We start from the raw sequence: 12,963 nt of genomic DNA on the forward strand, positions 1-12,963 counted from the left end.
TCTCATGCAACAGCTGTCATCGCGAAGAAAGATCGTCCCCGATCGTAAGTAAAGCCACTGTGCATCAAGGGTGTGCGATCATCAGCCCCTCTGTATCTTAGTCCCTTTTGTGAGCTATTGTATCATACCCTTCTTTGTAGACAGGTAAGGGTGAATGTATATCTCATTCAAGCTCTGGAATTGCTTAAGGTCTCACAAAGTGTAACTCGCTTCCTAAATAATGCGTACCATAGTTAGTCGCAACTTGTGGAGTGACTACCAGTTTTTAAGGGTATATATTAAATAGACGATGTCTCATAAGAAACCTGATGATTCATTCTTTGAATTGATGAGTCATCCATATGGTTGGCTCCGTGTGTGTTACAGGTGTTGCGTCTTCAATATGGCTTGCTTGTCCGTCTCTTACTTGCCGTAAGATACCCTACATTTACGTTCAACATAATATGGAACTCCGTATCCCCTCTTACCGACGGAATCTTCCAACCTATCTTACCAATTAGCATAACTGTTTAATGATCATAACTAGTTTTCTGTTTTTGTACCTTTGATCCCTCGGTGAATCAGGTCCGGTTCTATGGATCCCAATGGGAAAGGAGGGGAATGTCTTAGTGATCAGCCGAATTTTCCTCAAGAGCTTCATACAATCATACAGTACGGTACCCTATGGTGCCGTGAGGTGCAGTGCAGTGGCGAACTCAGACGAAGTAGAAATGAGTCCTGTTCGATTTGTCGATGAGATCAGATGAAACAAAGACAAGAAAGTAACCAAACAAGCCAAATGAAATCAAACTTTATCGATATACAGGCGTTGGTGGTGCATACACACATGTTCCAGGTGTACAACAGTAGTATCCGGTTGATCCTTCCGGTTATAAGGTACCAAGAGTACTCCACTGCTAACACCACAGATGTACATCTATAAAGAGTCATCATCAATCGTCTGGTCAAGCTTGGAATCTCCCTTTTCAATACAAAATACCAATACAGATTCGATCGTACATTGAGTCGATCAATTGGAACTCCAATCCAACGTCTATAAACATTGAATCTGCCAAATTCAAATTGATCGAAAGGATATTACACCCATACTACTTTCCAGCTCTTCGCCACTTTCATCAATTGAAGTTTCACGACCGACCTGCTTCTGCTATTTTCATTTGTTTGCGATAACGACCGAGGGACTCAACAAGGCATACAACGCTTTACCTTTAACCTTTGGGGCTCAAACTACGAATCCTTCACGTGCTCAACTTACTTGAATCTAACGGACTGCCGCTGCCGCATGGTATCATCTTATCGAACTTTAAAGACAAAAATTTCCGGGGAAGCAAATCAAGATCAAGATCTATTATTCTGTTTCAGTGTCAAAGACACACATGCGAAGGCAGGTAGATCCCTCGTACAGTGAAATACAAGGAAGAAAGAAAGATTTAAGACCTGTTTGACGCTGGGATCGTTCCTGTACACGGAGGTCGATACATCATAAACTGTGAGCAATACACATGTTATACTTAGCACTCCTATGTATAAAGAAAGAAACATACTAATTGAATGACAACTTCTTTATCCTTTTCACCGTTCTATCACCCGCAGAACATCAGACATCGCTGGAGACACTCACGTCTAAGCCTATCAATCATCCAAGGGGGAAATCATAAACGCAAAACACTATCCTATCCAATCCGAGCTGCCCTTTCACTTAAAGGACGAAGACGAATGATGATGCAAATGTCAAATAGACAACAGGTTGTTGATCAAGTTGGTGCTGATACAGTGACAGCATCATGTTGGTCTGCTTCATCTTGCGCTTCTACTTCTACTTCTACCGTTGGCGACTCAAGAGAGCGACCCCAATTGAGTATCCAGATTCATTCCAAACATTCATTCGATTCTCGTACTGGTTCTCCATCTTATCGATATTCAACTACACCTTCTCCTTCTGTCCCCGCTTTATCTAGACACAGAATCAATTCCAATTCAACGAGGCTTCAAACACCTATCAATCATTCTCAACATCATCATCCTTCCTCTTCTTCGTTTGTATCTCAAGAATACTCAATTGCAGATCCTTTCCAAACCCATTCCCATTCAAAAATGACGACTACCGCCACTCAACCACCTCAATACAATAACACATGTACGTTTACCGATACGCACTCAACCCCTCATCAACAACCTTACCGTCTCCCGATCGGTTACATGCACGAGACACCCAATCAATTTGGGCACACGTACAATCAATCGATGTTACACAATCAACAACACCTTGGTGTCCAAGGGTGGGAACCTATGATCTCACCTTTCACCATCAACCCTCAACTCATGGAGTGAGTGGTTCAATCGTCTATCATCTATTGTATTGTATACTATCGTATCGAAAAGTGACTGATGTTTTGTTTGATAGACCATCGCCTTGTCGCAGTCTTAGTCCTGAATCCAATGCCTCTTTTTCCCCTGCGATCATCGCCACTGAAGAGGTCCCTTCCCACCCTCCTTCTACCGCTACTTCTGCATCCCAAATCGCACCTCGCATGGTAATTACCAAGTTCAATACCCCTTCTTCGACTGATGAATGGTATGATGGACCTTCCGAATGGATTCGATCCGTTGCTGAATCACATAAACAGAGAAGAGAATCTTACTTGGCCAATCCCAAAGCATGGCCAAAAGGTGAAGGTGAACCTAAAGAATTACAACCCCTCACGGATCATTGTCGATTTCCTCATCTTTGGGAAGTCGAACAAGCCAGAAAAGATTTGACTGAAGATGCAGTAGTGGCAAAGTTGATGAAGAAATCCGAAGCGACTATCGCAAAGGAATTTGCAAGGTGTCAAAAAGCCGGAGAAGAATTCAAACCACCTAGACCCATGAACAGTGAGTGCCGCCCCCTCTGGTGCATCGGCCAAGTGATGCTGATGGGTGAATGTCGATGATAGGTGCAATGGCTTTTGCCGATTTCCGAAGACCTCAATGGGGGGATATGTATTCTGACATGAAGACTGGCTCGATCTCCACCTGGTTATCTGCCGAGTGGCGAGCATTGAAAGACCTCAGACCGGAAGAGTTCGAATGGTGGACACGAGTCTCGAAGAAGTATTGGGACAAGTATGTCGAAGATTACGATTACAAGTTTACTCGAGCCCCCAATGGAGAAGGTAAAGGTTCCAAGAAAAGAAAAGCCAAAGCGAAGGAGAATGCTGCCAGGGAAAAAGCAATGAGATTGTCTAATGAGGCTGCTCGACGATCTTCTAGACGTTCAACTTCGACTAGAGGTAGCTTAGCCCCTCCGATGAACATCATCTTACCTGAGCAAAACCATCACTCAGACCAATATCAACCATTTGGAAGTCCCAACGTACTTGGGTTAAGTGGGATACCCGCACACCACCTTACTCCCACTGCCACACTCACTCCCACGCACAACGGTCAGATCGCCTATGCTACTGGATACTTTGATGGATACACTTTCCCTATGAATGAGGGATCGAGAACGCCCTCTCCACCTCAGTTGCTTACTCCACTTGAAGCTTCCCACTCAACCCATGGATCCCAAGGTCATCACTCTCACTCACCAGGTCCAAGCCCGTATGCCCAAGCAGCGTACTTTTACCCCACCCAAGCTCAGATGAATTACGCCCATCAACAAGCCCAACATCAACAATTACACCAACACCAGCACCAGCTTCAGCTGAATATCTGTCACAACGCTCCTCATACTGGTTATTACCAACCTCCCCCACCTCGTACAGCCCACGAGTACTACACTCATCACCAAACCCCTGCACAACACCAACATCAACAAATTGGTACGATGGGCCATCACATACCTACCCTGGCACCTCATAATGTCCCTTCACCGCAATAGAGCAATAAAGATACTAGATTACTAGAAGACAGTCATCCATGAGTCGGAATCATAATCATACGTTACGAAAGAATTAAGATGAGCATGAAGGTGTGGGAATTGATTTGATCAGAAAGTTATGAATTGTTGGGCACGATTTTTTTCTTTGGTGAAACAAGTAAATAAGCAGATAAAACTCACATACGACACAATACGATAAAATCCATAAATCATAAATCACAGCATGAAAGTTCTTTCCATTTGACTGAATACGTTGTAGTGACTTCATTTACCTTTCCTGTTTTTCGTTTGAAAATTAGATTTCCCAGCATTTACATTAAAACCATAAATCATTGTTTATATGCATGATTGAATGAGAATACTTGATTTTCTCTGAATATACAACTTGATCCATAGGTAGAATTACACAAATGACTCTGTCGGTCAGGCCACGTCCAGAAGGAAGGAGAGAGGGTGTGTGTTATCGCTTCTCTGGCTGATTGGTCTTATTGGGATTAGCTACGAAGTTAGTCGAGCCTGTTCCGGGAACACCGATATCTGCAGATTGAGCGAGCTCGGTCTAGTGAAGCAACGTTCAGAGTCTCAATTAGAGTCGTTATGTACGGATGTTTGAAGGCATGACACACTTGTTGTTCTTTGATCAAATCACTGAATTTCTATGGCCCAACAAAGTACTTCAGCTAGTCATCAATGACGAACGATCTGATGATCTGGGGCATAACGAGCACTCACACCCCACAACGCAGCTACGGTAGTGAACTCCTTTCCTACACCAAACACTTCTTCCAATTTCCTATTCAACACATTCGTGTGACCCATCAACTCTTCGAAATTCTGTAATAAAACAGGTTCTCGTAGGTTACCGACTGAACCAGCTAAACGAACGGAACGGTTCTCACCGTTGATATTTCCTCTATCAGCTTTGCCTTCTCCCTGTCGAAGAAGGACTCGTCTGGCTCAAGAGCGTCAAACGCAGCTGAGTGACGGGAGAGCGACATGCTGGTGGCCTATTGTTGGCTTGACGCTCTATGCGATCAGATGGACATCTGATGATGACTTCGCTTCCGCTTGGACGTGTCTGAAGACGAAGAGACGCGTTTGTTCATCTAATTGATTCCGGATATCCGCGTCAAGCAACGTCCCAATTTAATTTATTGCTACGCCCCACGCGACTTAGATTAAAAAAAAGGATGCATGATCGGGATAAATTACAATGAATTCGCGAAATCACCATTATTTGTAGCGTATCCTCCACTTTTTACGGTAAATCACCCAAATTCAGAAATGGAGCAGCTGGAAAAAATTTACTACTGCCATCACCGCGGTGGTGACTGACACATCCATCTCACTCTGTATCTTTCTTCTTTCTTTCTTTCATCTTTCCTCTTTCTTCTCTCCTCTCCTCCTCTCTCCTCTTCTCCAATGCATACCTATTTGGTCTAGCACGCCAAAACCACCGTGTCTGGTTCGAGCATCGCGCATCTTGTAAAAATACTGAAAAACGAAAGAGTCCTTTATAGCTCCTCTTTCTAGTCCCCCCCTTTCGCAAGAACCGACACTTTCTCCTCTTTTCTTGTGATCATCGCGAAAATTTTCCAACCTTTCGCGATGGCTCCTTCCGTACCAGGTTTCGAAGGTGTCGTGCCTTCCAGCGACATCCCACCTGCTCAACAAGCCGTCTCTGTAGCTCCCGCTGGTCACTCTGCTGTCGATGTTACTCCACCAGCTTCACCAGCTCCCGCAGCTACTTCCCCCCGGCCTATTGTCAACCGTGCGTCTTCCTTCGTCGCCCCTGCTCCTAAGCCATTAGGTAGTCTTCACCCACCAGCTACTCTCAAAGGTATTGACTGGGAGGGTATGCCCGAAGAGCCTAAATGGGACGAATCTATGGGAGAGCCAGATGCTGTTCTCGAACTTGCCGACGGCCTCGCTTTGGCTGGTCACTCTTTCGGTGCTAAGAAATCAGTAGCAGGAGAATGTGTCTTCCAAACTGGTAAGCTACATAGATACCCAACAAGTTCTCAAATGCTCACTCTCTATAGGTATGGTCGGTTACCCCGAGTCGTTGACCGATCCTTCTTACTCCTCTCAAATTCTTATTCTCACCTACCCCTTGATTGGTAACTACGGTGTACCCGAAAGACCTAATGTCGCTACATCCAACATCCCCACTTCCGAGGACGCTCATAACGTTCCCCCTCCTACACACCTCCTTGACTCTCTTCCCCTCGAATTCGAGTCTTCTCACATCCACATTGCCGCCCTCGTCGTAGCCAACTACCACCCAAGTTTCTCTCACCACCTCGCCAACTCCAGTCTTGGTCAATGGCTCAAAGAACAAGGTATCCCCGCTATCTGGGGTGTCGACACAAGAATGTTGACCAAAAGACTTAGAGAAGGTGGTGTCCTTCTTGGTCGAGTCCTCGCTAAACAAGGTGCCTCGGCTGTTGATAGTCAATCACGAGGTAGAGAATCTCAATCGGGAGTTCTCGGTGGAGTTTCCAGACTTCTCAACGGTCTTTCGGCTCCTTCAATGGCTAGATCCAACTCTACAGACAACTTCGCAATGAACTGGAAAGAAGATTACGAGTCTGTACCTTTCTATGACCCCAACGATACCAACCTTGTCGCCAAGGTTTCCACCCAACAACCCACTCTCTACACCGCTACCACGGGGTCAGAGAAGAAAATCAACCCTAGAACCGGCAAGCAACTGCGAGTTGTCGCTATCGATGTTGGTATGAAGTGGAACCAAATTAGATGTTTCCGAGAAAGAGGTGTCGAGGTCAAGGTTGTTCCTTGGGTGAGTGCTTCATTGGCTTAACAATCTGAGCAACGCTGATCGTACTCCAGAATTATGACTTCAACGCTGAGGCCGAACCATACGATGGTCTCTTCGTCTCCAACGGTCCTGGTGACCCATCCATGGTTAAAGAAACCATCGCCAACCTTTCCAAAGCTCTTGAAACCGGCAAAGTTCCTATCTTCGGTATTTGTCTTGGTCATCAACTTCTCGCTTTAGCCTCTGGTGCTTCCACTCGAAAGATGAAGTACGGTAACAGAGGTATGAACTTGCCTTGTACATGTTCATCTTCTGGTAGATGTTACATCACTTCTCAGAATCACGGTTACGAAGTCGACGTCTCTACCCTTAAGAACGGATGGGAAGCTTTCTTCACCAACGCCAATGACCAATCCAACGAAGGTATCTGGATGGGTAAGAATGGTAAACCCTTCTTCTCAGTACAATTCCACCCCGAATCAGCTCCTGGACCTCGAGACACCGAATTCATCTTCGACGTCTTCATTAAGAGTATGGTTGACTCCGCCAGAGAAGGCAAACTCGTCCCTATCGACATGCCTGGTGGTGACCTCGCAGACAACATCGCTGCTAGACCTAAAGAACACGTCAAGAAAGTTCTTGTTCTCGGTTCCGGTGGTCTCTCTATTGGTCAAGCCGGTGAATTTGATTACTCCGGTTCTCAAGCTATCAAGGCTTTGAAGGAAGAAGGTATCTACACCATCCTTGTTAACCCTAACATCGCTACCATTCAGACCTCGAAAGGTCTCGCGGACAAGGTGTACTTCCTTCCTGTTACACCTGAATTCGTACGAAAAATCATCAAGCATGAGAAACCCGATGGTATCTACTGTACCTTCGGTGGTCAAACTGCCCTTTCAGTCGGTATCAAGCTGAAAGACGAATTCGCCTCTCTCGGTGTCAAGGTGCTTGGTACCCCAATCGAGACCATCATCACTACCGAAGATCGAGATCTCTTCGCTAAAGCTATGGAGGAAATTGGCGAGAAATGTGCTGAATCTGCCAGTGCCGTCAACCTCCAAGAAGCCATAGAAGCTGCCAACAGAATCGGTTATCCAGTCATTGTACGAGCTGCCTACGCTCTTGGTGGTCTCGGTTCTGGTTTCGCTCAGGATGACGAGCAACTTACCGAGCTCTGTAACAAGGCTTTCGCTACTTCTCCTCAAGTCCTAGTTGAAAAGTCAATGAAAGGTTGGAAAGAAATCGAGTATGAGGTGGTCAGAGATTGCAGAAACAACTGTATCACTGTCTGTAACATGGAGGTGAGTTGGGTACTATCCGTGTCATGCCATAGCTGAACATGCCACAGAACTTCGACCCATTGGGTATTCACACTGGTGATTCCATCGTTGTCGCTCCGTCTCAAACCCTCTCCGATGCCGACTACAACATGCTTCGAACCACCGCTGTCAATGTTATCCGACATCTCGGTGTTGTCGGTGAATGTAACATCCAATACGCTCTCAACCCTTACTCCAAGGAATATTGTATCATTGAAGTCAATGCTCGTCTCTCTCGATCTTCCGCTCTTGCCTCCAAGGCTACCGGCTACCCTCTTGCGTTCATCGCCGCTAAATTGGGTCTTAACATCCCTCTTAACGAGATCAAGAACTCCGTTACCAAGCTCACTTCCGCTTGTTTCGAACCTTCATTGGATTACTGTGTAGTCAAGATTCCTCGATGGGACTTGAAGAAGTTCAACCGAGTTAGTACCGCTTTGAGCAGTTCCATGAAATCGGTTGGTGAAGTCATGGCTATTGGTCGAACTTTCGAAGAGACCATACAAAAAGCCATCAGATGTATCGATGATCGATTCCCTGGTTTCGGTGATCACATTGATGTTGAAGACATTGATCACGAGATTGCCAATCCTACCGATCAACGTCTCTTCGCCCTTGCTACTGCACTCAAGAGGGGTTACTCTGTTGAGAAGCTCAACAAGATGTCTAACATTGATCCTTGGTTCTTGACCAGACTTGAGAGATTGTCCAAGACCGAGAAGCTCATTGGGTAAGCCTCAACATATTTTTGAAGTATGTATATAGCTAATTTCCTCTACAGAACCTACAACGCGTCTACCGTCCCCAACCAACTCATTCGAAACGCCAAGCAACTCGGTTTCTCCGATCGACAAATCGCTAAAGCTCTCAACTCCAACGAGCTTGCCGTTCGAAGACTTCGTATCGAAGCTGGTATCTCTCCATACGTAAAGCAGATCGATACCGTTGCTGCCGAGTTCCCGGCTTTCACCAACTACTTGTACACCACGTACAATGCCAGTGAACATGATGTCACCTTTGATGACAATGGTGTAATGGTACTCGGTTCTGGTGTGTACAGAATCGGTTCCTCCGTCGAGTTCGATTGGTGTGCTGTCAGAGCTATCCGAACTTTACGAGAACAAGGCATGAAGACTGTCATGATCAACTACAACCCCGAAACAGTCTCTACCGATTATGACGAAGCCGACAAGCTCTACTTCGAGAACATCTCGCTCGAGACCGTCCTCGATATTTATGATATCGAACGATCAAGTGGTCTCGTTTTGTCTATGGGTGGTCAAACCCCTAACAACATTGCATTGGCTCTTCACCGACAAAACGTTAAGATTTACGGTACCTCCCCAGAAATGATCGATACCGCTGAGAACCGATACAAATTCTCTCGAATGCTCGACAAAATCGGTGTCGACCAACCTCTTTGGAAAGAGCTTACCAGTTTCTCCGAAGCCAAGACCTTCTGTGACAAGGTTGGATACCCTGTGCTTGTGCGACCATCCTATGTGCTCTCCGGTGCTGCCATGAATGTGGTCTTCTCCGAGGATGATCTGGAATCTTACCTCACTCAAGCTACCGACGTTTCTCGAGATCACCCTGTCGTCATCTCCAAGTATATCGAAGAGGCCAAGGAAATTGAAATGGATGCCGTTGCTCGAGACGGTAAAATGGTCATGCACTACATCTCCGAACACGTCGAAAATGCGGGTGTGCACTCTGGTGATGCTACACTCATTTTGCCTCCTCAAGATCTTGACCCCGAGACTATCAGAAAGATCGAAATCGCTACCCAGAAGATCGGTCAAGCTCTTAATGTCACTGGCCCATACAACATCCAGTTCATTGCCAAGAACAACGAAATCAAGGTTATCGAATGTAACCTGCGAGCTGCCAGATCTTTCCCATTCGTCTCAAAGGTCACTGGTATCGATGCTATCGAGCTTGCGACCAAAGTAATGCTTGGCCTCCCCGTCACTCCTTACCCAGACGTCAAATTGCCACCTAACTATGTTGGTGTCAAGGTGCCTCAATTCTCCTTCAGTCGATTGTCCGGTGCCGATCCTGTGTTAGGTGTAGAGATGGCTTCTACCGGTGAAGTCGCCTGTTTCGGTAAAGACAAATACGATGCTTATCTCAAAGCCCTCATCTCGACTGGTATCCGACCACCCAAGAAGAACATCTTGCTCTCTATCGGTTCTTTCAAGGAGAAATTGGAAATGTTACCTGTTGTCCATAAACTACACAGGCAAGGCTACAACCTCTTTGCTACCGCTGGTACTTCCGATTTCTTCCAGGAGCATGGTATCCCCGTCAAGTTCCTTGAAGCTTTGGGTTCCGTCAACGACCTTAACCCTCAAAAGGCTGAATACTCTTTGACTCAGCACTTGGCCAACAATCTGATCGATTTGTACATCAACTTGCCATCCAAGAACCGATCTCGAAGACCTGCCTCTTACATCTCTCAAGGTTACCGATCTCGACGAATGGCCGTTGATTTTGCTGTCCCACTCATCACCAACGTCAAATGTGCCAAACTCTTCATCGAAGCTATCCTCAAGAAGCCTACCTTCGACATCACTAGTGTAGACTACAAGACTTCCCACGAAACCTTCTCTTTCCCCAGCCTTGTCTCCGTTCAAGCCTTCGTACCTGGTGCTGCCGAGCCCAACTCCAACGACTTTAGCGAGGCATCTCAGGCCGCTATCCGAGGTGGGTTCACCGTCATGCAAATGGTACCTCAAGGTGTAGCATCTGCCGTCGAAGACGAGATCTCCCTTCAACGAGCTCAAGCCAATGCTACCGGTGCTTCTCACTGCGACTACTTCTTCTCTGTTGCCGCTACTGCCGAGAACGCATCCAGACTCCAGGATGCTATTGCTGCAGGTGCTAAAGCCTTGTTCATCCCATTCAACAACTTCTTCGGATCGGTCAACAAGGTCACCAGTGTCGCCCAACACTTTGCCGCTTGGCCAGCAGACAAGCCAATCGTCACCGATGCTCGAGCTACCGATCTCGCTTCGATCTTGCTTCTTGCTAGTTTGAACAACAGGTCGATCCACATCGCCAGTGTGTCTACCCGAGACGACATCTTGTTGATCGCTCTCGCCAAGGAGAAGGGATTGAATGTCACCTGCGATGTTTCAATATACGCCCTATTCTACTCTCAAGCTGATTATCCTACCGCCAAGTGTCTCCCTACCGCCGATGATCAACAGGCCCTCTGGGATAACTTGGCTACCATCGACATCTTCTCTGTCGGTGTCCTTCCTTTCGAGCTTGGTACCGCTCTTGGTAACTCCGTCTCCCCAAGCTCTGGTGTTGCTGAGTCGCTCCCTCTCCTTTTGACCGCTGTTGCCGACGATAAACTCACTCTCGAGGATATCTCCCTGAGACTCAGTGAGAACCCAAGAACCATCTTTGGCTTACCTGAACAGTCTCAGACCTACGTCGAGGTTGAGGTAAACAGAAGATCTACCTTCTCATCCGAAGCCGTGGACACTTGGTCACCTCTTGATGGCAAGTCCATCGCTGGAGCCATCCACCGAGTAGTCATCAACGGTCACTCAGTCTTCCTTGACGGTCTGTCCTTCTCCATGCCCCTCGGCCGAGACGTCTCAACTGCCGGAAACCGAAACACCGCGACCGCCAAACAAGCCCGTGGATCCTTCGCCTTGCAGAAGCGACCCTCGATCTCAGCTCTCTTGTCTCCTACTATGGAACGACCTGCGTCTTTCGGTCCTCCAGCCAACGACAAGCTCATGTCCTTGTCGTCCATCGCTGCTGTCAACACTTCTCCCGTCCGAAACCTCCTCTCACTTCAAACCCACCCAGCATTCTCTCGACGACATATCTTGTCCGTCAAGCAATTCGACCGAGAAGATCTGCACGTTCTTTTCAACCTTGCTTCCGAGATGAGAGCTCAAGTGGAACGAAGTGGTGCAGTCGATACTCTCAAGGGTAGAGTATTATGTACCCTTTTCTACGAACCATCCACTCGAACATCCACCTCTTTCGAGGCTGCCATGAAGCGATGTGGTGGTGAGGTCGTACAAGTTTCCGCTTCTACCTCTTCGGTGCAAAAGGGAGAATCTTTGGCCGATACTATCAGGACCGTTGGATGTTACTCCGACGCCATTGTCCTTCGACACCCCTCTGTCGGATCTAGTAAAGCAGCTGCCAAGTCGAGTCCGGTACCTATTCTCAACGCCGGTGACGGTATCGGAGAACACCCAACCCAGAGTTTGTTGGATGTCTTCTGTATTCGGGAAGAATTGGGTTCGGTCAACGGTATCACCGTTACTTTGAGTAAGTTATTTCGGATCTTCGTTTTCTTTAAATGGATCTTGCTGACGATCGACCGCAGTCGGTGACTTGAAGAACGGTCGAACTGTCCACTCTCTCGTTAAGCTTTTATCATTATACGACGTGACCATCAACTTTGTCTCACCACCTTCATTGACCATGCCCGACTCTGTCAAGTCCGAGGCATCTCGAGCTGGTGTACGATGGAGCGAATCGACGGTCCTTTCCGATGATATCATCGCTAAATCCGATGTTCTCTACGCTACAAGGGTACAGAAGGAACGATTTGAGAACGTGACCGAGTACGAATCTGTCAAGGATATTTACGTGATCAACAACGACGTCCTTGCCAAAGCCAAGGAATCGGCCATTGTCATGCACCCCTTACCTAGGGTTAACGAGATTGACCCAGAGGTTGATTTCGATTCGAAGAGAGCAGCGTACTTCAGACAAATGAGATATGGTCTTTTCGTGAGTAACTATTCATTCATCATTCCTGTTTCTCTTGATATGATCCAGTGCTGATGATTACATTGATACGCCCGGTAGGTCCGAATGGCTCTTCTCACACTTGTTCTTGGTGCTTAAACATGGTATCTTATAGAATCTGTGCTTTCCATGTCCTACATTGTCTTCATTGTCTTTTCCTATCGGACCTTGTTTGGGCTTATTTTTAGAACTGTCTGTCTTTTTTTCCC

The 12,963-nt window shown here is 46.7% G+C and overlaps 3 protein-coding genes across 3 annotated transcripts; 2 read left to right on the plus strand and 1 right to left on the minus strand.

Moving 5' to 3' along the window:
- Nucleotides 1-1,719: 1,719 nt before the first annotated feature.
- Nucleotides 1,720-3,865, plus strand: V865_000494 (uncharacterized protein; the record flags this gene model as incomplete). The annotated part of the gene is made up of 3 exons (XM_066224325.1): nucleotides 1,720-2,327; nucleotides 2,405-2,874; nucleotides 2,937-3,865. 3 exons carry the CDS (start codon nucleotides 1,720-1,722, stop codon nucleotides 3,863-3,865), a joined length of 2,007 nt encoding a protein of 668 aa, XP_066080422.1.
- Nucleotides 3,866-4,325: 460 nt separating this feature from the next.
- V865_000495 (uncharacterized protein) lies at nucleotides 4,326-4,863 on the minus strand (the record flags this gene model as incomplete). The annotated part of the gene is made up of 4 exons (XM_066224326.1): nucleotides 4,326-4,424; nucleotides 4,492-4,521; nucleotides 4,598-4,699; nucleotides 4,765-4,863. 4 exons carry the CDS (start codon nucleotides 4,861-4,863, stop codon nucleotides 4,326-4,328), a joined length of 330 nt encoding a protein of 109 aa, XP_066080423.1.
- Nucleotides 4,864-5,473: 610 nt separating this feature from the next.
- On the plus strand, nucleotides 5,474-12,853 carry V865_000496 (carbamoyl-phosphate synthase, large subunit; the record flags this gene model as incomplete). The annotated part of the gene is made up of 7 exons (XM_066224327.1): nucleotides 5,474-5,858; nucleotides 5,908-6,668; nucleotides 6,719-7,948; nucleotides 7,996-8,696; nucleotides 8,748-12,268; nucleotides 12,327-12,736; nucleotides 12,815-12,853. 7 exons carry the CDS (start codon nucleotides 5,474-5,476, stop codon nucleotides 12,851-12,853), a joined length of 7,047 nt encoding a protein of 2,348 aa, XP_066080424.1.
- Nucleotides 12,854-12,963: the final 110 nt, after the last annotated feature.

This window comes from Kwoniella europaea, chromosome 1, assembly GCF_036810445.1.
Source record: "Kwoniella europaea PYCC6329 chromosome 1, complete sequence".
Taxonomy (NCBI): domain Eukaryota; kingdom Fungi; phylum Basidiomycota; class Tremellomycetes; order Tremellales; family Cryptococcaceae; genus Kwoniella; species Kwoniella europaea.